The sequence below is a fragment of the Ceratotherium simum genome, chromosome 3, assembly GCF_057802395.1.
Source record: "Ceratotherium simum simum isolate JZ-2026a chromosome 3, ASM5780239v1, whole genome shotgun sequence".
Taxonomy (NCBI): domain Eukaryota; kingdom Metazoa; phylum Chordata; class Mammalia; order Perissodactyla; family Rhinocerotidae; genus Ceratotherium; species Ceratotherium simum.
Window position 1 is genome coordinate 13,039,207 of NC_141902.1, and position 24,071 is coordinate 13,063,277.

At 42.0% G+C, this 24,071-nt stretch overlaps 2 protein-coding genes across 2 annotated transcripts in view; one reads left to right on the forward strand and one right to left on the reverse strand.

Annotated features, from left to right (window-relative positions):
* Positions 1-7,438, forward strand: part of SLC25A21 (solute carrier family 25 member 21) — a 457,416-nt gene extending 449,978 nt beyond the window's left edge. The window contains exons 8-10 of the mRNA XM_087422494.1: positions 1,604-1,785; positions 2,706-2,758; positions 5,797-7,438. Coding sequence (XP_087278620.1) covers positions 1,604-1,785; positions 2,706-2,758; positions 5,797-5,858 — 297 coding nt within the window. The 3' untranslated portion in view covers positions 5,859-7,438. The remainder of the gene's footprint in view (positions 1-1,603; positions 1,786-2,705; positions 2,759-5,796) is intronic.
* A 1,990-nt stretch (positions 7,439-9,428) lies between these two features.
* Positions 9,429-22,599, reverse strand: PAX9 (paired box 9). Its single transcript, XM_014792110.2, has 5 exons — positions 22,596-22,599; positions 21,228-21,854; positions 18,157-18,299; positions 10,351-10,573; positions 9,429-9,558 (listed from the first exon to the last, which is right to left on the reverse strand). The coding sequence occupies exons 1-5, from the start codon at positions 22,597-22,599 to the stop codon at positions 9,467-9,469; spliced, it is 1,089 nt and encodes a 362-aa protein (XP_014647596.2). The 3' UTR covers positions 9,429-9,466.
* Between the last annotated feature and the right edge of the window lie 1,472 nt (positions 22,600-24,071).

Genomic DNA, 24,071 nt, shown 5'->3' on the forward strand with positions numbered 1-24,071 from the left:
GGGCTCTGTGTGATTCAGTGACTCACACAAGGTCAGACACCCAGAGCTGGTCCCGAATCTGCCGTCCTCCCGAGCCCCAGGTCTGCTTCTGTGCTGTCAGGGAGAAGGGTAACATAAAGGCATTTTTCTCTCCTTGTAAAAGAGAAAAAAGGGGGGAGAGAGAATTATTTAAACACACCTCACTCATTCTGCAATCACTGCATTGTTTTTCCTGTTGAAACACCCTGTTGGTTTTCAAATCCCTTTAAACCTACCCGGCACCTGTATGGCCCAGATCCAAGAATTATTACCGAACCCCTCACTTTTTATATTTAGCCACATAGGAGTCTCTGTGATGGCTCTTGGTTCAGTTGAAAATTTCAGAACTTCCAGAAGTTTTCTTCTTCCAGAGAAGCTATAGAAGCATGTAATGCTCAGGCTTGATTTTTTTTTTTAATGAAGCAGAATACGTTTCCCCCATTTTAGTTCTCCTGCTGGATAAAATAGTGCCATGGCCTGGCCCTGTGTTGTTCCTCTGTGAAGATCCTTCTGAAATAGGACCAAAAGCGAAGGCAGGGCAAGGATGGGACGGAGGACGGGGGGGATGGGGGGGGTCTCAGTCCTCTGAGAATGTGATATGACCTCTCTTTAGGGCAAGAACTGAGGCTGAAAACATAATGAGAACTTCCTAGCAAATTCATTATAACAAAGCATAATGTGAGCTCACTAGACACAAAAATAGGCTGAAGGAAAGTGACTCCCACGTAAGACCTAATTAAATACTTTGATGTCAGAAAACAGAGCAGGGAGCGGTAAAAAATCAAATCAGACCGACGTGAAGGACCTAGATTTAAATGGAAAGAAGAAATGATTCTCTCTCTCTCTTCTGCCCCCTCTCTCCATGTCTCTGTGTCTCTGTCTCTCTCTCCTTTTCTTCCTTTGCCATGGAGGAAGAATAAGAATCAGAAACAATGGCCTGTAAATTCTTCAGCCAATTAGTCCAGTGACTTACTACTGTTTATAATGCACAGAATGTCACAGGCTGTTTTGCAGCCTCCCCGAGTTGGTTTGTTAATAACAGGAAGCTAGCACTTCTCAGTACAGTGGATCAGCTACACGTGAAAATAAATGCAAAAAACCTGGAGGGGAATAGCAGCAGACCGAGAGTAGCCTTGATTTAATTTACCATTTGGGGGTCCAAACACAAATGAGCATTTTAGTAGGCTTCATGGTGGAAGTTGCTGTCATTTGTAAAATATTCTGGCCAATTAGCTAATAGTGTGCTTGGATTTCTCCTGTTTTGATACAGTAATACTAAGTACATTGTGAAGCCCAATTATACAAATCATCCCCATATGCCATACCAGTCTTTCTTTATGAACTGTGTTTATAAATCCTGTGTGAGGAAATGTGTACTTCAGCAATTTAGACCATGTGTAAAAACATAGCCAATGGGATTGTCAAGAAAACAAGTTCCAGCCTAGGAAATCCTAATGTGTTCCTCTGGAATAACAGGAGGGTGCCGGGGAGTTCATTGCTCTGCTTAAATACATATTGCTTTATAGTTTTTAACCGATTTAGGGCCTTCCGCTTCCCTTTCTGTTATTTTATTCTTTTCTTTTAGGATCCAACCTTGGAGTTTTTGAGAAAATTTGGGATTGGTCTTCTCTCGGGTACAATAGCCTCAGTCATTAACATCCCTTTTGATGTTGCCAAAAGTAGGATTCAAGGGCCTCAGCCAGTTCCTGGAGAAATCAAGTACAGAACCTGTTTTAAAACAATGGCAATAGTCTATCGGGAAGAAGGGTAATGCATTCTTATGTTAATAAATGTACAATTCTCAAGTATTGTTAAAAACATATTGCACTTGCATTTTGATGAGAGCCATTAAGCCCTCCTAAATTGGGTGTGTGTCTGAGAAGCTCTAGGGAATAGATGACAAGCTTTCAAGATAACACAATAATGCGACGGTGGCAAATGTTCTTACACCATCAAGAACCATGAGCCACCATCGTACAGTACATGCATGTTTGTCTTAGAATGAGAAGATGAACTCTTTGCTTGTCAGTTTGCATAATATGCTGTTACATTTACTATGCCCTGTTAACACGTGGGCAGGAGAATGATTGTCTTCTGACTGTAAATCTCATCAAAATGTCACCTAATTCTATTCTCCTGGGAGAATTAAACATGAGAGTTCTGTGAGAGTCATTTTCTTTTAAAAACTTAAAGTATGTGCCTTTTTCTGCTGGTCTTTTTTTTTTTTTTCTTTTTTTCTTTTTTCCTTACTTTTGTCTTTTCATCCCTCACCCTGGTCTTATTCTCAAGTAAACAAGTAACATTTTATTATTTTGATCTACACTGCACCATGTTTCCTTACGTGAAGACTGAGTTTGTGGTCTTTCAAATTCAATCACAAAGTCATTTTGTCCATATACACAGCTGTCTCAAAAGTCAGACCCGTCTTGAAAGCAAAAACCATCTTGCTGATGAAAGTCATATTTCTGATTGGACAAGACCAGCATAGCTTAGGTAATAAAGAATTGATTAGCTCTTTCCCCTTGTCCAATTTGCTGCAGAGAATACTTAGCCAGATACTGTCTGGGATGTGTGTAATTTTAAATAATTCTTTTTTGTAAATGGTAGGTCAGCATCACAATAAAGCTGAGGTACAGCTTCATTTTATTTTCAGAATAAGAATGTCACTCTTTCTCTTCTGGTTATAGGATTTTAGCTTTGTACAAGGGCCTGCTTCCCAAGATTATGAGGCTTGGACCAGGTAATGATGTTTGTATTACTTATATCCTTCCTTCTTTATTTTCTTATTTGTGTCTATCAGCAACACTGTGATAAAAAGCTTATCAGACTGTGAGAGACAGAAACCTTGAGGATATGAAAGATACTGAAGGCATCCATTAGAAATGTTCTAATAGTGCCTTTGTTTATAAGACACTATTTATAGCCTTGCTGGAGGCTGACAGAGGCCAAAGCCCAGCTTAAGTCAATAGGAAAGGATCCACAGCCAGTTGGAGTTTGAGTGAGCAACGAGATACATCCATGGTGGCTTCTGGCTGAAGGGGAGGATTTTCACCGAGTGAGGGACCAGCCTAATAAAACTTTTCCTGGTGCTCCTAGTTCATTCTTGCTCCTGTCTCAACCTCATTTCAAAAAGAGAGGAGGACAACTTGCCTCCCCGAACAGCAAGAGCCACTGGCCTTCACAGTCACCTCTGGGGCGTGGTGAGGCTGCAGCCTGCCGCTCACCCGCCTGGCCTCTGTCAGCGTGATCATGGAGACTCCTGGCTCGGGGCCTTACCTCAGGACGCCACCCACAAAAAACTGCCATTCCCACAGGGAGAGTCAGCTGCCTCTATGTAAACAGATAAGAAAATAACTGCTGCAGACTCAACCGCCTGGGCAAATAGTCTTGGATTATAAGCAACCTGGTGAATAAGTACAGAAGTATGCGCCAGACCACACGTATTTTTTTTGCTAGGCCACACTCACCTACTTGGACATCCTGGTAATCTTCCCTAGAGCCTTCCCCTACTCCTCTCCTCTCTCCTTTTCCCATTCCTCCCTTTGCACAGCAATGTCCTCCTCCCCTGCCACACTCACACACGTGCACATTCACCTTTAGATCTCAACCCAATGAAGCAGCATTTCGACCAACCTGAGATATAGAACAACAGCCCGTAAACTGAAGCTGGTGAACTGCTCACACTTTCTCGTATTTAGAAAACACTGCCACAATTCCCAATCCATCTGTCCCAACCTCTCTAGGCATTGAAGCGTGGATTTTGCTTCACATTTGAGATTCACTCCTGCCTTCTGTTAGTCACTGGCGCATGTGTGAAAACGAACCCAATAATAAAGAATATTGGTGATTTTGTGCCACTCTCTCTGCAAGTATGTGGTGTTTTTCCTTCACCACACAGTAAAAACCTGCCAGTAGACCTAGTATTAGAGAAAATCATAGGACTGGCTCTAACCCAGCTTTCTCAGGAGGGGATGGGCCTAAAAAGAGTGGTGACCAGGGAGAGTTGAGCTAAAATGGTAATTGACTGGAACCTTAATCCAAAACTCTTAAATAATCTGACCCCAAGTTTTGTTAGAGGCTTGCAAATGTTTGGTTGGCTTTTTAAATGTTTTTGCATGAGGTATCCTGAGTCACTGTGGTGTCAAATCCAATGAAAAGAGTTGTTGTGGACGTACCCATCCAGGTTAAACAAAACTGTGAATAACCAGATATCTCCTTCAAGGACCTGGCCTCCACTCTCATTCCAAACTCGCAAGTCCTAAGTAACTTCAAAGGAAAGAAAGGTAGAGAGAAAGGTAAGACTTTTGAGTTAAGGCTAAGATTTTTTTTAAAAAAAGAGAGAGAGACAGTAAAAAAGAAAAGTGAACCTGGAATTTTCATCCTTCGTTCTGGACAAGCATCCCATCTTATTTTTATAACAGCCTTAGCACCTCTCTATGGCTAATGATCAGGTACCTCCCATGAAAGGAGAATCTCGAAGTCTGTGGTTTAAACTTCACATATCACTAGGCTGAAAACTAACCCAAATCTGCGTGTTATTGTCTTACATTGTGAACAGCTAATAAGAGTAAACCGAGCAATTACATACATATTAACAACCCGCTGTCATGCGTCCCTTTTTGTTTGCAGAGTGCGAAGAGGGCTATAGCAGCTGAAAGGGGTCTAATAGAGTATCTTCATGGGTTAAAAATGAAAATTACATACAGATAATTATCTTTGGCATAAGGTTACACAAACATGGGGCCTGTAGATTAAAAAAAAAAAAAAGCATATGGCAGTGTGTACAAAATAACTAAGATCAAAATCAAGTTCTATTTCTTTCCATCAGACGTCAATCTTCTGTTCCTGCAGCCAAGTCTTCTGTAAATTGTGCTCAGGATATTCGTCCACACTTTGATTTTGTAATATTTTTCACACAGACATGAAAGGATAAATACAGATTATCGTAAAGGGCACAGGACATGTGCTCTTTACTGCATCAGAGAGAATACAAAATCATCCACATACAAATGCTTCTCCCAATGTCTGGGTATTCAGCAGCCTCGGTGCCTGTTTTCCTGCATCACATTCCTGTTGATGTTTTACATAGCAAGCCTCTTTACGGTCAGTTATGTAAGTCTTCGCTTGCAAGAAAAATGGTGGTCTGATGACACCCAACCCCCACTACCAAATTTTTAAGTGCAATCCCTATATATATCTGAGGCAGCTGGAATGACAATAAAAGGAAGTTGAAAGCTAGCTAAGTTTTGCAGTACAGATTTTTTAAATATTCAGAAGCTATTTTTCACATTGCAATCCAGTTTGAAAGCTGTAAGAGAAAACCAGACTCATCTGTCAAGCACCATCTTAGAGATTTCCTTCTTGAATGCAATCCGACCATGCTAATTATGGACTGAAAAAAATCAATCCTTTGCCTACATATGAAGAATCTGAAAGCTTCTGTTTGCAGAAAAGCCACATGCCCTTACATGACTAAATGTGTCTATATTTATTTACTTTTAAAAATTAAAAGTGCCTGAAAAAGAATCTGATGAGAAATGATGAAAGTTACAGAAACTCATGGGGAAAAAAACGTCTTTGGAGACTCAAGATGGTCTTGATTTTGCTCTGAGAATTACACAATAGTTTTATATCTCTGTATTGTTGCTCAAGAACTGATGATTACGAACAGCCCCTGCCCAATCGGCTGCATGGGACTTCATGGATTCAGAAACATAGCGGGAGAGATGACACTATTTCACAAGATTTGCCGTTAAAACCAGCTCTTTTCTTTTTTAGGTGGTGCAGTGATGCTGCTGGTTTATGAATATGCCTACTCATGGCTTCAGGAGAACTGGTGATTGCCTAGGAAGGGTTTTCCCACTTGAAATAATGCATATTTACTAAATAGCACCATGACGAGAGACTATCAATCAGCTAAGTTGATACAATTATAAATTATAATTATACAATTATATACAATTATAAAGGGGAAAACAGTTTGTTCAAGAACAAAACTTATTTTGATATTCAAAAATTATCTGTAGGGGCCCACCCGGTGGCGTAGTGGTTAAGTTCACATGGCCCAGGGTTCATGGGTTCGGATGCCTGGCGTGGACCTACACACCGCTCATCAAGCCATGCTGTGGCGGCATCCAAAATACAAAAAAATAGAGGAAGATTGGCATAGATGTTAGCTCAGAGCCAATCTTCTTCAGCAAAAAGAAGAGGATTGGCAACAGATGTTAGCTCAGGGCGAATATTCCTCACCAAAAAAAAAAAAACCTACCAAAAAAAAGAAGAAAAAATTATCATCTCTAGATAATTTGACTGTAGTTTTAGCCATATCCATAAAACTGTGAGAAGAAAAATCATATGAAGCAATGAGGTATGTAAACTGAATACAGAAAAAATAGCATAGAATCAGATATATTTCATAAAAGCAATATAAATTTTGCGACCTGTGTTCCTCTTACACTGCTTCACAATGAAAATTCATTGTATTGATCATTATTTTTTCCCAAGAAGTCAAGAAATATTTAAAGTAAAAAAATAAATAAATAAAAATAAGCCAAAATTTAGAGTTTTATGAGGAATGAAAATTCTTCTATAAATATTTAAAGGATACAAGGAAAATTTTTTTAAAGTACACTAAAATGGCCTTCTAAGAATGTTACATTTTATGTTAAAATGTAAATCTGTTGGTTTTCTTTAGTAATAATACACATCTCAGCTGTATTTCCCTAAAGCTACTTTATATTTTACACTGTTGTTTAAAGCAGGTCATATTTTAAAATCATGATAGTTGAAGTCTTTTATGACAAATAGAAAACATGAAATTATATTAAACTACTTTCCTTCGCATAGTTCCCTTTGAAAACAAGTTTTGTTGCTGAAATATTTTCATGTCAAATCACAAATTGGAACCACTCCTAGGGCCCATTTTGTGCTGTCTGTATTTGCATCCCAATATCTTTGTTGAGAATTCTTACCCAGGCTATTCTTAAAAAGAATATTTAGAGTAAAACTACATTTCCAGGTTATTAAAGTGACAGCTTCAGGTGTGAAGTCTGCTATCTGCAGTGTTAAAATATGTATTATGAAGGGAAAAAAATGTTTCAAAATAGAAGTACATTCTTAGCATTTCCAAAGATTCCTGTACTAACATGCACTTCAAAAAGTATCTCCTTGGCCTTAATATAACCCCCCTTGATTGTATATCTGCATCCTGAAATGATCTCCTTCAGTGGCTAAAAATCAACAAAAATACCTGCACATTCTAGATGATGCCTGTTCTTACCTACTACTATGGGATATTTCTACCATGAGGCTATGTCACTAAAGCATTTTGAAAATAAAAAAATAAAAGATAACATGGTAATTATTACTTTTTATTAATTTAGAGCATTTGAAGTATAAAAATAAAGGCTTTTATGACATATTGTATATACATACACAGCCTTCGTTGTACATCCTTTCCAACGTGTTTTTTAATTTATATTTCAGCCCAATATTCAATGAGAGGGTCATTAAAAGTAGGAAAAGACAAGAGAATAAGGATGTGTCTGTTGTGCACCTGCGTTGTCTTGCAGGGCATGCTCCTGCATCCTGGGAAGGAGAGGGCTGCCTGCATAGAGGCCATGAAAGTGAACCTTTAACTTCTCCATGTGCATGGGGTGGAAAAGGATCTCCAAAGAGTGCATTTGCCAGTTTAAAAACAACACTTTTACCCCCTAAGAAACAGAAGAAATATGTCAACATTAACCAATGATAATGTTTAAAAATCAAACAATCCCAACCCCATATCATATCCCATTTTCCTTCTCTTATTTTTAAAAGGAGCTTTACATCATAATTTGCTTTGAATAGCAAATTGTTTTGGGGCTTTCTGTTGTCTTTTTAAATTTACTCCATGTGAATTCACTGTTGCTAAGAAAAGATTTGGGGGAAAATAGAAAAATAAAAAGAAAACTTTGATACCATTAATATTAGATTTTTAAAAATACAAGAACCAGAAAAAAATCATAAATAGCATAATAACAAGAGATTTCTTAACTTAGATAAAGAAAATAACATTTAGTTGTGTTTCCAGACAAACGATTGATATTTTTTTAAAGACTCCTAATAGCCACCTAAAAACATCTGATAAGGAATAATTCGGTACCTTATGTCAGTTTTTCTGGACGGCCGGAGAGTCCCTGTATGGTATGGTTTTAAAGTCTCCACGAAGATATTGGACTGGTATCTTTGTTCCATTCAGTTTATAGTCTATTTTCTCACCAGACTGGGAACTCCAGATGTCAATAGGAGGTTTACAAGATCAAAGGAAGACTATGGCCCTGAGAGTTCATCTGCTCCTTCTGCTTATTCTTCTCCTGAAGTTATAATCCTCTGTTTGTAGCACTGAATTTCGGTTGCTTTAGAAATAAATGCAGTTCAAAGCTCTCTACAAGATATCTGCTGCTCGAAAAAAGCAGGTCCTCGAACATAACTTGTATGTCAGAAATCTGCTTACTGTTTATATCCTACCGATTTGAAAGCCTAGCTGATCTAGCTATCTGAGTTGTAAATGAAGCCATGAAACCAATGAGACGGAACTGGAGTGCCATGGAGGCTGTGCACAGCACAGGTAGGAAGACATCAAAATTACCCGGCGAGTGGGTCTTTAACGTCCATATCTAGTGATGCACCCTTTTAGTTATTGCACAGAATTAATACCAAAAAACTCGCAATATATTAATTTTCCAATAGATGAATTATACCAATGTTTTTTTAAAACGTATTTTCAAGCCTATATCGCCAAGCAGGAAGAACTTTCTAAACAGAAGAGATAAAAACTGTAGAATTTTGCCCAGGAAAATCAATTGTTTTAAAAGACAACACATAATCACATGCTCACACACACATATACCCCACAGCTCTATTATTAACATTAAAGTGAAAAACAAATTGGTCTAGAAAGATTTATCAGTTAAACTGTGTCCTATAACTCCAGAAATGAAAAAAGGGAAGTTTTAAAAATTAAATAGCATTTGTATTTCTAATACCACCACCAGTTTACTCACACATGAAACATGCTTCTGTACAACCATGTAAACTTCACAGCAAGCCATTTTTACATTCATTAGAGCAGAATTTTCCATTTTCTTTAAATTACAACATAATTTTGGGCTGAGATTGCTGAACACACAGGTAAGCCAACAATAACAGTACAATTTAGTTTCACAGTGGTTTTCTTAATGTAAAGTTCATGTTAAGTGTCTTTGCAAAGCGTTTCACATTAAACTTAAGTTTCTAAGTGACTTCCTTTAGAGCCTTCTTGGTCAGACATTTTCCACCCTCTCGTCTTTATATGCTTGGCATGTGTGTTGTTTGATTAGGATACAAAATGAGAGACTGGCTTGTTTTATCTGTTTTTTGGAGTTCTCTGCTGTAGAAAGAATATGTCCTTCATGAGATGTTGACGCCTTCACTGCACACACAAAATTGGGGGCAAGTCCAGGTCCGGGAGCCCGAGCAGCCCACCACCAAACAGAGACAAAGACGTTGCTAGAAAGTCACCTTTGCAAAAAGAAAGAAAAAAATAGAGAGAGGTGGAGGGAGGGGGCTGTCCCATGGAATGAAAACACAAATGCACCATCCAGAGTCCATATTTACAAACTAATAGAAAATATAAACATTACTGTATTTGGAACCAAGTCAAAACGCCAGGAGGAGCTAAAGTCAGATACTGCTTGTGTTATACATATATTTTCCAACAAAATAGGTCACCTCTTAAAGATAAACAAAGGATCACTCAAACAAGTCAATTATTGATTGGTTTCCTAATTAATAGTGAATTAAGGCTTATCTGGTCACCTTATTTGATTAGAGGGTGTAGCATAACATTTTTCTATATGTATTTTCCTTTATTGATTTTGCAAAATCTCAACAATTGCACGTTTCAAAAGTTCAGGTTGATTTAGAATAAATATACACATGTGGTTTTACCAAAGACTAGTTTACAAGTTCCTTAAGCCCTTTGAGGGGTGCAGGTTTCTTCACTACGTTACAACAGTGTGTGGGCAACACAAATGTCTCATTCAATCCTTAGCATTGCTTTTGTTTTTAAATCCCGAAGTCATGTCAGGTTTTCTGTGAGAGAGAGAAGTTATGGCAAGAAATACTTAAGTGTCATCAGCACAAAGGATGTGAGTCCGGAAAGCCAGCTTGCGAGGCAGGAGGGTTGGCGGGCAGAAGGAGTGGGATCCGAGACCTGGGAAGAGGGGTGGGTGTGCTGAGAGGGGGGACCTGGGGAAGCTGCTGCAGATGGAATTTCCCATCAGAGTGCGGACGCCGTGACAGAGTGACTACCTTCTCTGGCTGCCTGCATGCCCTTGAACGCCAGCGACGCGGGAATGTCACAGTTGTGGGGGGAGAGTGGGGTGCCGCTGGCATGTTGCCAGCCATGTCCAGCAACGTAACCAGAAGGAGCAGCACTGTAGGTCATGTAAGGTGACACCTGGGCCGGGGTAGGGTAGGGAGCCATGCTGGATGCTGACACAAAACTGCTCACAGCTGGGAGACCATTGGGTGCCTACGAGGAGCAGGAAAAGAGAAGAGGTGAAAATCATCACAGTATAGCAGTTGACATTTCATGGGTTCCCAGAAAGAAGCAGAATGTAGGTTCGGAGTAGGAGAAGCTAACAGTATTCTGACTCCACTTTCCAATTCTTTTTTAGATTTGACCTTAATTATATTCTAAATGCACTCACAGTCTTTCTACTTAAACAAACATAATGCCAAAAGACAGGATATTATTCTTTCCACAAGGGTTTTGAGGAGGCTAAAACCAGAAAATTCACAGTATTTGCTTTTGCTGTTGGAATTACAGGATGGACATGCGAGGGGAGGAAGGAAGTAGAGGTGATTAAACTCTCAGGATCAGCTCAGCTCTCCACACGCCGCTGTCAGCCTTGCCCGTGCTTCGTACTTCAGTTTTGTTTGGCTCTTTTGTTGAGGCATTTGTGAAGGGCCTGGTTGGTGTAGCTTTCATTTTCAGTAAAGAAGGGCACAGAGCGTGGGCTGTCACTTTAGAAACTCAAAATGAGCACGACCTTTGTTAAATAAAGCATGGGCCACATTTGAAAACATCATGTTGAAAACGCCTGTTGGACAAAGGACATGCAACATCAGGCAGTTTGCCTCGTAAGGGTTTTTAAGTGAAGATTGGGGGCATTTTTTTCCAGAGCTATTTTATCAAAAAAGAGACTGTCTATTCAAATATAAAAGAACTGCATATACATGGTTTTGAAATTGGAAAATCTGCTTGCAAAGTTTTGGGCCTTGTGATGTGAATTTTTAAAAGTTGCATGGATAAATCTTTTGAAATGAATTTAAACGTAAAATCTTAGTTTGCAAACAAAATGCAGCCGCTCTGGCAGGCAAGTCTGCCTGGAAACCAGTGCTCTCTTGGCACCCAGTAAATTATTGTTGGTATCGTTACTATTAACAACACCAAAAACACCCTATTTTCTAATCCTGATCCTGGCATGGACACTCGGCATCCTTCTTCAAGTAGCAGTTTTTCCCCTCAACTTCTCTATTATTTAGAAATAAAGGGTAAACCCTGTTTCCTGGTAGTGATGTGAATGAATTAACACACCAACATATTTCCTAGTGAAAGTATAATGTAAATAATAGAATTATTAGTAGTAAAACCAATTTAATCCTTAGAGGTAAGAAAAGCTGACATAGGTTAATTAGATACTTTTTCCAATTCAATTGCAATATAGAAATTGTTTTCTAATTTAATTCATTAGGTTATTATTTTCACTTCCACACCATTGCTCTTTGATGGGACCCCTTTATTCTGGGCTCTTCAGCTGTTCTGTTGCAATGTCTACAATCGCCTTACATGGACCCACTTCTTTTTGCCCAGAGATGTTCCCCCCTGAGAAACCAGGCTGGAATGGACTCTTATCTTAGATAATGCTTCTGGGATATAGGGGAGACAGAACATTGGATTTAGACCTGTGTTACCTTCGGGTGCCTTAGTTATTCCATGACTACATTTGTTTGTCAAGTGTAAAAAATACTACTACCTGTTTTCCATATTTGTCCAATTTCTCATACTTAAGGCACCAAACTTGCTTTTATGTTATTATTCCTATTAGTATTAAATATTTCAACGTTCTTTAAAATCCACAATATATTTCGAGTCATTTTGTAATGCAGTCCCCTGTATCACAGAAAGGAAGGGTAGGAAGGGAAGTTGGCCGAGGTTTGACTTTATCTTGTAGAAAAAGGCAAGGAGAGTGTTTGCTTAAAAAATAAAAAAAGATAGAAACCTTTAAACTTAAACAGTATAAAAATTGCTCTTAGCTTTCCCTCAGGTTAAATTATGCCCTAGATTTGGGGTGAAAAAGTTTTGTCTTAATTTTCCTTTGAAGTTCAGATTTAGAAATTTAGAAAAAAATGGCATAAGAAGATGAGAGAACAAATATGCTCTAAATGTACCTGCCGCCTTCACTGTTCATTCCTTCTAGTGACTCAATAAACACATCAATTTTCTCACTATTAATTTTGAAACATGACATTAGTAAAAGATATAAATCTCTACTGGGTAAAGTAATTGTTATTTATGAAGCAATCGCTGAAAGAGTAAAATTTTCCACCGCAAAGGAAAACCAACTACAGGTAGCATTGATGTTTGTTTATTCTTTCCAGTAAAAGAGTACATGACTTAAACTCCCCAAATCTGTTTAATGTTTTCAGTGAAGGGCATGTAATTAATCTGAAAAGCTAGTTAGGCTGAATAGAGACTACCAAATGTACACCATAAATATAGTGGGAGCAAACATGCTAAATTACTCTATTTAATTGGATTGTAAATATGATTTATAAATCAACCAACATATGGAAACCTCAGGGAAGAGTAAACAAATTTTCCAAATGAAACCCCAGCAATGGGCATGTAATGGAAATCTCATTTTTGAAAATGACTTTACCTAAAGATTCCATAAATAAGACCTCAATCTATCAACCCCTTTTTCATGTTGATCTTCCATGAAAGCCACGAGAATCTTTTCCTCTAAAGAACTGTACCAGGGTCCTCCCTGAAGCAAACTATCTACTACCTAATTCTGAGAATGAGGTTTACTAATACAAAGTAAAATAGACCAGATTGCATACGCTGGAAAAAGTAAGTTACTTGCTTTGTTGAATATTTTTAGAAAAAGATTTTATCTCACTGACATTAAAGGAAATAGTCCAGGAAAAATACATAAGATGCAATGTAGTCTAGTTGAGGTTATCATGAGAATGAATGAAACTATGAGTTTTCATTTCACTTGTTCTAAAATGTTAGAACTATAGACTTGCCAGTTTTAAAAAATATGTTTTTAAATGAATATGTTGAGAAGCTGTATTGGCAGAGAGCTAGACTGTAAACAGTTTGAGGACAAGGACTCGCCTTAACCATCTCATATCCCCACAAACAGGACACATCATAGGCGTTTCATAATCATTTGTATACTTCTTGGTGCAGTCTTTTGAAAGCAAAAGATTCGGTACTGTTGCTTTAAAAATAAAACAAAACAAAAAATTTAGGCACCCTTTATCACAGAACAAGCATTATACTTTAAGCAAAATGAATAAAGCTGTTGAAAATGGTAAATAAAAGTTCTAATTTAGCCAGTTCATTATTTGGTTTATGGTTGTTCCATTATTACCCTCCCCCCAAGAGAAAATGGAAATGCAATAGTATCCAAACATTTGTGACCACGAAAAAAACTGGTATGACAACTGTCTGGCAATTAGAGGTTATAGACTATTCTTCAAATTCTGGGAATTGTCTACTCAACATTTTCTCTCTTGAAGAAACTGCAAGTAGCAGTACCAAGTCCTCCACCCACAATTTTTCATCCACTTCTCAGTTCTACCTGGTCCTCCTCTTATGATACAAGGAGTTTACCTTGGCTTATAACAAAGTAGATTTAGCCACAAATAAAGATGTGTTTCCCCTAGAATTTCAACATTGACATCATAAGCAAGAAAAATGTTCGGATATGAAAATAAACAAGATTTTCTTGGTTTTTTGGTGAAATCATTTTTCTGATTTTGGTTCTACCATTCTTAATTCATTATGCAATGACCTAGTAAAACAAATCTGACAGATGAAATCACAGTTGTAAATATGGTTTCAACATCCATCCAAAAGGACCTTAATTATGCTTAGTTATCACATTGCAGATCTAAATATCTCTAGGTAATGGAAAGCTGTTACTCAAATTTTTTTAATGAATTTTATGCTTCCAAATGTTATTAAAATTGATGTAGGCTTGAAAAAATTTTAAATCACTTTTTTTGGTATTTTATATGACATATTTTACTGATACATAATCATTAATTTTAGTTAAAAGCTAACTAGGTCAAAGAACGTTCTTCATAATAGATAACATTATGAATTTCAAAGACTATTGGCATTTGCCTAAGACTGCATTCTCTACAAAACTGTAAATTATTTAACACAAAATTAATTTATTTGCTATGAAGAAAAATTCAATGCAACATCATTTACATTTTCACGAGAACAGTATGTCTCCAAGGACAGCCAGTTTTAAAAATAATGTACTGGAAAATTATATTCAGGATTCTGAAATACTACCTTTATTTCAAACACAACGTACAAATGAATGTTTCGTAAGAATTTCAGATTAATTTATGTCTCCAAATTCAACTATTTTCACAACTTGTTTAACTCTGAATTTTTTTCTTAAGTTCAAGTATTTATAGACTATTCTCCATTTCTGACATCTCAAATTGTAACTGTTATATTAAACTTGCTGTCTGAGTTAATATATTACTACCCCAAAATGCAGATACTCAACTCTTATAAATCTAGCATTCAGATTACTTTAATTAGAGTACCAAATATGCAATATATTTTTTTCTGAGAAAGTATGCTCAATTGTAGAAAATTTTTCAAGAACTATGCAACTGTTTATAAACTGTTTAAACAAAATCAGGCATTGATTCACTAAGCACCATATAAAAGGGTAGCTATATTCCCACCCCATGTTTCTCTATATGCTTTTTTGCCATGCAATTGCATTCAATAGAGGTTTTATGCTTTCAGCAGAAGAGAACCAGCTATTAGGAACCAGAGAACATTGTTGCCGTTCAAAATAGAAGAGATTAAACAGTTCTAGCCCAGTGTTGAATGTGGGTGAAAAAAGACAAAATAAATACTCCTTTTCTTCTATCCTCAGCGGTAGACAATAAGGACTTCTCATGGTACTATAAAATATTAATTGCAGGGTACCATTAATGTGTGTAAGACAAGTTTGAATATTCTTAACTAATATTTTTAAAAACAAAAGATAGGTGTGTGTATAGCTGAAATGTGCATAAGGTTCTAATTACTAGCAAGAGGGCATCTTTCTTTGCAGTATCAACTGAGAATAGAAACTCTAAATTACAGGAATCAATAACACCTATAATCAGTTGTCAATTCAGCCCTTTTGGATTTTACAGGTGTCTTCTGGGAAAAGATTATGCTGTAAGTCCTATGATTCTGAATTCTCAATTTCCTCCTTTATATACTAAAGTGAAACTAGGATCATATAATATTGCACTATTTAAAAACAACTGTAAATGCCCTGAGTGTATCATGTGCAAAAATTTTGAGGATTTTTTTGTGCCAAAGATTTTGAAATTTTGTTCATAATACAAATAGAGAAAAATTGTTACCTGAGTTTACATTTTGGTTGTAAAAATGTACATATGCTGATAACATTTTGAAAAATAACTTTTAAAAATAAAGCTGCCCTTTGAATACCGCTAAGAGAAATGCACATATATATATATACAACACACCTTACCTTTGCATGTTTAAGAACAAGTATTAATGTATAATTTTACCCTCAAGGAAATCAATGTCTAAATTCCAAAACTGCTCACAAAATGACAGAGCCTAAGTTTATGTGGCTACTTACACACTTTCAGCATTAAGCACTATTTTGATAATAATAGAGTAGCTACCGATTTAATTGTACTTAGAAACTTTCCAGGTTTTGACATTTTACATCATTTGAATTATCTTACTACATGGCAATGCAAGAACTTTTCAAATGTAAGTTTGATTCAATTATCTTTTTCTTCTGGAAAAAAATTTAACTTGTTCGCTTAAGTATTTAGAACAATACTTATTTGGCCACTTATTTCTTTAAGTTACTTGCTCTTATAAATCTGATAATTTAGCGATTTAATATTCAGTGTATAACATGTAACAGATGTTTAATGTTCAGGATATATGGAGTAGCTTATTTGAAACAGTGTCCTATTTTTGTTTTAAATTGATCAGTTTAGTTTTGAGGTATTTGTATATATTAGCCATTTCTAAACAAGTTTAAATGCTGGGTCTATAATTCAAGGGAGTAAAAATAAAAATCATCAAGATTTTTGGATTATGACATTGCTTTATTTTTAAACTGGGTTCATCAACTATATGTGGGAATTAGAGCCTATTTTTCAACTCTATACTTCAAGATGTTATTCCAGGAAATGATGACCTAATAAAAATTACTGAGCACTTATAAATGCTTGCTACTATGAATGCTAGGTGCTTTAAATAGAGTCTTTCTACTGTTTGTAACAAAATGCCTTGACTTTTTTTGACTATGAGCTCTCTGAACAAAGTATATTCTGACAAAAAAATTGTTTGTTTTTAAAAGTCAATCTCTAACAGCCATTTATAGCCACAGGTACTATTTAATGAATGCTCACTATGTGCCATCGAAGGTTGCATTCTCTCGTCAAATCTTAACATCTCTTGAGGTTGGGACTATTATTTCCCCGTTTTACAGATGAAGAAATGGAGGCTCTAAAACGTTCAATAACTTTCGTAAGTGGCGGTGGTGCCAGAGATTGGAGCTCCTACGCATTGTACATACTGCCTCCTCTTTAGGAATTACGGGCCCTTTTGTAGAAGAAAATGACAAGCTTTCTTATAATTTCTCATTAGCATTCTGTATAGTAGAAACAGACTTAGGAAAGGGACTCTCCTTGCTGCTGTTTTCTGGGATATTTGTCATGGGAGAGCTACTAATATGTATCTGACTCTGTTTTAACAATATAAGGGAGGGAAAAGGAAGTGAAAATGGGGTTAGAGAAAATAACGACTAGGATTTTTTCCCTAGTGAATAAAAGTAACAAGTTAACTTTAAGTTAAAGTTCACTTTAAGTAACGTTTCACTTAAAAAGCTGATTTTGATAGATAAGAAAAGTTTAAGAGTTTTAAATCTTCAAAGTAATAATTAAATCTTCAAAATAATAAAACGAAAACTGGGTATTTTGAGGCTTTAGAATTGGAGTTTGGTATTAAGAAATTTGCAAACCTATCCAGGTCTGCTCAAAGGAACCTTAGCTGCTTTAAGGTCCGGGGTTTTGGGGGGAGGGTTGAGAGCTTTGAACTCCTGACTCTGGGATGGTGATGACTTTAGACTCAAAACTCTAGAATTTTTGTTGGTGTGGTTGCTTAGTTTTTCTCAGGAAAAAACAAAACACAGGGGTGTTTTAATTTCTTTTTTCTTTTCTTTTTTTTTTTTTTTTGGAGAGTCAGGGGAGGGACAGAGGGAAAGAAAAATTAAACGGTCCACAGCCAGTCCGTATAATTTGAGGTTTTCTCACTAACCTCCCCTGGGAGAGTCTGACGTGACCTTTAATGGGGAAATGGTAACTTTATTACGTTTATCTGGTTGCCCTCTTCTCGCTATCGCAGGACAAGCCCGCTCGCTGCTTTTCGGGGAGCCGGGCCCGCGACCGGTCGGAGCGCGGGGACCCCGCGGCCGCCGCGCGCACCGCGCGACCTCGGCGGGCCTTCCCGGAGGCGTGCCCGGTGCCTCCAGCCCGGTGCGAGCGGAGCGGCAGGAAGGGTTCCGGCGCGGCCTCCCCGCCTCCACGGGCCGCCCAGGCCCGCCCGCGCCTCCAGGCCGCGCCCCGGACCCCGCCGCCCAGGCCCCGGGCCCCCGCGGGGTCGAGGCCTCAATGCGCCCTCGAAGGTCAACCCGGCATCGGGCTCGTGGCCGCGACCGGTCGTCGGCCCGGGCTTCCCCTCGGTCGAGGCCCGGAAAGGGCCGTGGGTCCTCCAGCGCCCACCGGCGGCCCGCGCCTCCTCACCTGCCCGTACTTGGCTTCCTGCTCCAAGGCTCCCTTCTCCAGCCCGTTCACCGCGTGCGGGGCGGCGGCGGGGAAGCTGGCGCGGCCCAGGCTGCTCCACTCCTCCACCTTGGGGCTGTGGTAGGGGGAGCTGTCGCTCACTGCTGGGAGGAGGACAAGGCGTCAGGGGAGCTCCAGCGCTGCGCGCACCCCCCCGAGACGCGACCCGAACCCGCCACTCGCGAGCACCCGGGCGCCGACCTCGGTCGGCCCTGCCCTCGGCCTCCCGGGGCGCTGGGCCCAGGCGCGGCCTCTGCGCTCCCAGCCCAGGCCGGTGAAGCGGGCGCGCCTCGGAGTAGGCCTCTCCCAGCTCTCTCACCCGCGCCTGCCGGAAGGGCTCTTTTTCTTTTTCAACCGGCCTTTGATTTACTCCTCTTCTCCTCGCTCCCCGGGGAAACGAGTGGAAGGGACCTGAAAGTTTCCCCAAATTTTCCCAAATCGGGGAAAGAATCCGTGAAGCTGGATGCGTAGTTCTCCCCATCCTAACCCAGGGTCTACTGGGGGTTGACGTCTGGGACTGGTGGGGACTGAAAAGGGAGAGAGGAGCATCCTGGCCTCACTGAGCCTGTGCTGGTGCTCAGAGACGTCCAGAAAAGCGCTCACTGTGCTGTGGGGATCTAGTACTTATGTCATAGACGGAACAAAAGACCAGCAAAGTCCTTTGCAAACAAATAACTAAATGATGCCCGCAATACACATGCAAACTACACGTGCGTAGGTTTCTGCCTTCTGTGTGCATACCATGTGTGACTACCCTGATGCTCTATCTCTACACATTAAATATGCGAGGTTATGTGCATGCGACTCGAAAAATAAATACTACAGTTACCACTGTAAATGCCACGAGTGTCAGTGGTAAGGTTAGAGAGAGAAAGTTTTTTTTTTTAATGAAATAAAAGGTTAAGAAAATGAAAGTAGGATTAAGTGTTTTGAAACAGGAGTCAGTAAAGCCATCAGTTATCCTTTACGTTCTTAATAGCGATGCAAAGAAAATTATATGGTGTAAACTGATTACCATAATACTTAGGGGTGTGCATATTGAATCACTGGCATCCTTGAGTGACCAAGCACAATTTTAAAGAGAAGATTTTTGAAGACTACAAGCCATGTGTTTTTGTCTTTGGGACTTACGGGTGCAGGACTGAAGTTTGACAAAGCCACTACAACTTGATTTTAAACAGTTCCATCTGACACAGTGCTTCCAAGGGGCGATCATTTTATAGAAATGATAGTTTGTAGAAATAATGATTTTATATTCACAGATTTGTCAGAAAACAGGTTGTTTAAAGCTGGCATCCAGAATCAACAACATCTAGAATGAAAAGCTGCTCCTCTCCATAATCCAATACTTTCCAACTGACATTTGTCTGGTTGTAGGATCCCTAGGGAAGGAAAGTTTTCTTTTTAACTCTGCCAGTCTTTTCATTCTACCTCCCCCTCTCCAAAGAATTAGATTGTGTTCCAATTTGCACCAGGAAACTGTGTTTTGGCCCAGAGCTGCCAGTCTCTCTTTGCCTTCCCAGACAAAAGGCAATCGGTGGGCACAAGCCTGAAGTTATCTTAAGAAATTGAGATCCCCCTGCGAGCCCCCATTTCTGCTGATCTCACACTTTCCCATGAACAGAGGCTTCCTTTAAATGTCAGTGAGGTCAGTTTATCCTATAAATCAAGGGCAAACTCTCTCCAGCTAAAGCTCCGACCAGCTCAGAATAAGACAAAACTGATCTCTTAGAAGGATCTTGTAAATTCACAGTCAGAAAACAAGAAGATGGGAAATCAAGGCTCTGCTTTAATTAGTTAAAAAGATAATTGTGCCAGTGTGGTGGCAACGGAGAAAGGCAGGAAATAATTAAAGGAACTATTTCCCCCTTTCCTATTTCATTTTTCCTCTGTGGTTTTTAAGCTTTTGGCTGAGAAATTAAGAAGGTAGACTCTTTATCTCTGCAGTATTTAAATTCTCCGTCTAGGGCGTTCTGACTTTCTTTTTTCCCTACCGAGAAAGAAGTTAACGCCGTGTTTTGTTTTAACAACGCAATAAAAGAAAACAAACTGGGGTCTCCTGCGGAAGCCCGGCTGAGCAGGAGGGCTCGGAGAAGCGTTCTTACCAAGCAGAAAAGACACGACACGGCAAGGTCAAGGACGAGAAAGGAAAGGAACAGCGCGGTGGCACCCTTGAAAACGTGCCGGGACTGGATGTCCACTTGCATTCCCGGGGACCGGGGGACCCCAGGGCGAAGCGGCAGGCGCGGGGAAAACCGGAAAGAACAGAAGAGAGGACAGCACGAGTCGCCATGCATTTTGGCTCCATCACAGCGGTGGTTGGTGCCACTTCCTAACATATATATAGTGAAGTCTGTCAAGATAAGGAGGGGAGGGAGAGAGAAATAAAGCAGAAAATTAGTACCAGAATGAGCAAGGCAGTGACATGCAAGTTACTAGTAGTAACTTCGGGACCTCGGTTTCCGAGGAAAATGAAGTGAAGCATAAGAATGAAACCAATTAGGTGACATTTGAACTTCCTGCCTGAGCAAATTTGGCCTGATTGCCAGAATCCAAGAAGAATACTGCAATTTCCACAGGGTGCCCGACTCCTCGCAGCCGCATCTGATTCCCAAACAAGCTGCCCGCAGCGGTGTCTGCAGCCGGCAGCCCCACGCCGGCTCGGGCCTCCCGGGCTGCGCCCCAAGTCCGGCCCCGGCCGCGCTCTCCAAGTGAGCGAGCGGGTCTGAGGCTGCGGCAGCGCGAGAGGCGGGGGAGGGTGGAAAATGCGAACCATGTGTTGGGGATGGGGGGATGTTATGGGTCTGGTAGTTTGAGATGAGGCAGGAGACTGTGTGTGGCAAGGAAACGAAGGGCCTGAATTTCAAGTTAATGAGATCAGGACACCCCCTGGGAGGACTCCTTACATTTCCAAAGGAAAAAGCCTCCGGTGGTAGGATAGACGCGCGCCCCAAGGCCGCAGATAACAGAAACCCCAGCGAGGGTGCGGAGGGAGGCTCTGCACATCCACGCATCGGCCCCTGAGCCCTTACCTTGGTCGGTGATGGAACGAATGCCCAGGATGTCGGTGACGGAGTGGGAGGAGGGCCAGGTGCGCGGCATGGCCACCGAGCCGGGGATGGCGGGCACCCCGGGCGGCGTGGGCACCTTAGCGGTGGCCGCCGTGATGGGACTGGGGTACGAGTAGATGTGATTATAGGGCAGCGCCGGCTGCGGCGCGGGCTGGTGTTGCTTGAATGAGTCGTAATGCCCCTGTTGGGCCAAGTTGCCGATCTTGTTGCGCAGGATGCGGCTGATGGAGCTCACTGAGGGCACGTTGTATTTGTCACACACGCCGTCTGCCAGCAGGCGGTCCCGGATCTCCCAGGCGAAGATGCCGGGGTCCCTCTGCTTGTAGGTCCGGATGTGCTTCACCACGGTGGGGGTGGTGACCCGGGGCTTGCTGCCCCCAATGGCTCCTGGCAAGATCGAGCCTGTCTCGTTGTAGCGCGCCAGGATCTTGCTGACGCAGCCATGTGAGACCCGTAGCTGGCGGCTGATGTCACACGGTCGGATGCCCAGTTGGGCCAGTTCCACGATGCGAAGCCGGATGGCGTTGGGCAGCGGCCTCCCGTTCACGAATACTCCTCCCAGCTGGTTCACCTCCCCAAAGGCTGGCTCTGCAAAAGGAACACACGGCACGCGGGAACGCGCACCCGCAGTTTGGGACAGCCGCTTGCCACTCGGCCTCTGCGCCCGTCAGGGGCCAGGGCGGATGCACCCGCCCCGGACTAAGGACTCCGGCTTTCCCCAAACCGTACGGTCCCTGAGCCTAGCCGAACGGCCCCAAACCACAGCGGTCCAGGCGGACCCCCTCCCTCATACTAGTGACGCCTGCGGCCGCTACAAGCAAATAAAATGGTGCGAGTCAGGGCCGCTCTGAGTGTCTCCGAAGCAGGCGGGGAAATCGGTCTTGAGGCCGGCAACCGGCTCCTTCTCGCCTGCTCGGCGCTAAAAGTCATTGGGCCGCTGCCCCTTGATCCCCAGCGCCCCGCCTGGGGACCTGCGCAATTAGACAAGGGCTAGGGGGAACTACAGGTTTCTTCTGTTTTGTTTGCGCGGATACGTGTAGTGAAACAGAACTTGGTCCACCTCTAGGCCTGGGGGCTTGCCGATGCCACCCCTCCGTTCTCTTAAAATCAGAAAATGGCATCAACAGCAACCCAGTAGCCAGCGTTCAGACTGAACTGCTGTGCGACGCTGACCCTTAGCGGGTTCCTACAACTTGTAGGAACACGAACTAAGTCAATAAGGAGAGCGCGAGCGCTCAGTAGTGCGCGCCCTCGCGCTCCCTCCCTCTCTCGCCCGCTCGCTCCCTCCCTCCCTTCCCGGCTCTGACAGCGTACCCCGCCGCCACTCACCCATTGCTCCGAGCAGTACACCGACCGGGCCCCAGTTCCGCACTCGCAGAAAGACACTTTTTGCACGGCCTCAGTGGCCCGGCCAGTCGGTGCCCCGGGCCGCCGGCGCCTCCGCTTCTCCCCGGGAGGAGGCGGCGAGAGTGCAAAAGGAAGGAGTAAAAGGAAGTCTGTGCCCTGATGAAAGAAGCTTGAGTTCTGCATTTCAATCTAAGCAGCAGCGTGGGCTGGGCTGAGCGGGGCCGGGCGGCTCCGTCTATCACTCATTAGGGTCACGCCCCCAAAGAGGAGGGTCCGAGGGCAAGCAGCGTGGTGATTGGTGCGGGCCAGTGAGCGACAGCGCGGTCCGGAAAGTCCTTCCGCTGTCTCTTTCAAGCCCGCTCTGCACCTGGGTGACTAAATACAATGAAAATGGGTGTTTGACACCTTCCCAGGGGCAGCGCAAACAGACAGCAAAATCGGGCTGATGGAAATGCTGAATAAGCAAATGAAAGCGCTTGGTCCGCGTACTAGAGACTCGAAGAGGGGAGGGGCTGAGGAGACTGATTTGGGGGAAAAGACGGACATCTCAGAATTGAAGTCAAAACTCGGTGGGTGGTGGGCGCCACCGTCATTGGAAGGGGGGTTCTTAGAATAGCTTGTCCTGCAGGCCTCCGGGGGATCCTACCTCACTCCAGCCTAGCCAGGTGGCGAGAGAGCAGATGTGAGAAGGTAGGCCCGTCGAGGGGACGAGGAAGTTTTGGGGAGACCCAGCCAGAGATGGAGGCCACTGTTACCGCCAGGCGGAGACCCCTCTCCCGCCCCCGCGACTAGCTCCCCATAGCAATCTCTAATGGGTTCATCTAGGAGCGCGGAGCCAAACCTCAGCCACGCAGGCTCGAGGCACTGGCCGCGCCGTGTGCAGACAGTGTAACCACACGCGGCCAAAGCGAGGGCACGGCCATGGTCCACCTATTGCCTTCGCGTGGGGCCCTCTTCGCGGAGGCCCGCGCGCCGTTGCGCTCAGCCACCGTGCCGGTCCGCTGGTCCTGCGTGCCGACGTTTGTCATTTCCCCCCACCCCTGAACCGCTGCAAAGGGGTTTTGTTTAAAAATGAAAGAGGCTTGGTCTCAAGAAGGCGAACCCCGAGCCTGCACGTGTATGTAATTCCCGCGTCTTCCGTTTAGCTATCAGAGGCCTTGCGTGGTCTACTTCTGAATTTTCACTTTCGTTCGCTCTAAGTCTAATCTAAAGTATCCAGTACTCTTTTTGGTGGCCAAAGTTACTCACATTCTGATTATGGATTATGGAGAATGTTAATCAAAATTAAAAACAAGATGGGGAACATTTTAAATAAACTTGGGAGTTTGTTCTGCTTCGGATCAAGGATACTGATACTGATACTTGACAGTCACAACGCTCCTTCTGTGTACACAGGATTCGCGCCGATCCTCCTACAATCCCGAGGGATGTGTGTGGTTCTGGTCTACACACAGGGAA

Coding starts and splice junctions, on each gene's coding strand:
- PAX9 (XM_014792110.2), bottom strand. Junction 18,300..21,227: donor TCGTTCCATCACCGACCAAG/GTAAGGGCTCAG, acceptor TCCTCCTCCCAG/CAGTGAGCGACAGCTCCCCC. Junction 10,574..18,156: donor AGGAAGCCAAGTACGGGCAG/GTGAGGAGGCGC, acceptor TGCTCCTCGTAG/GCACCCAATGGTCTCCCAGC.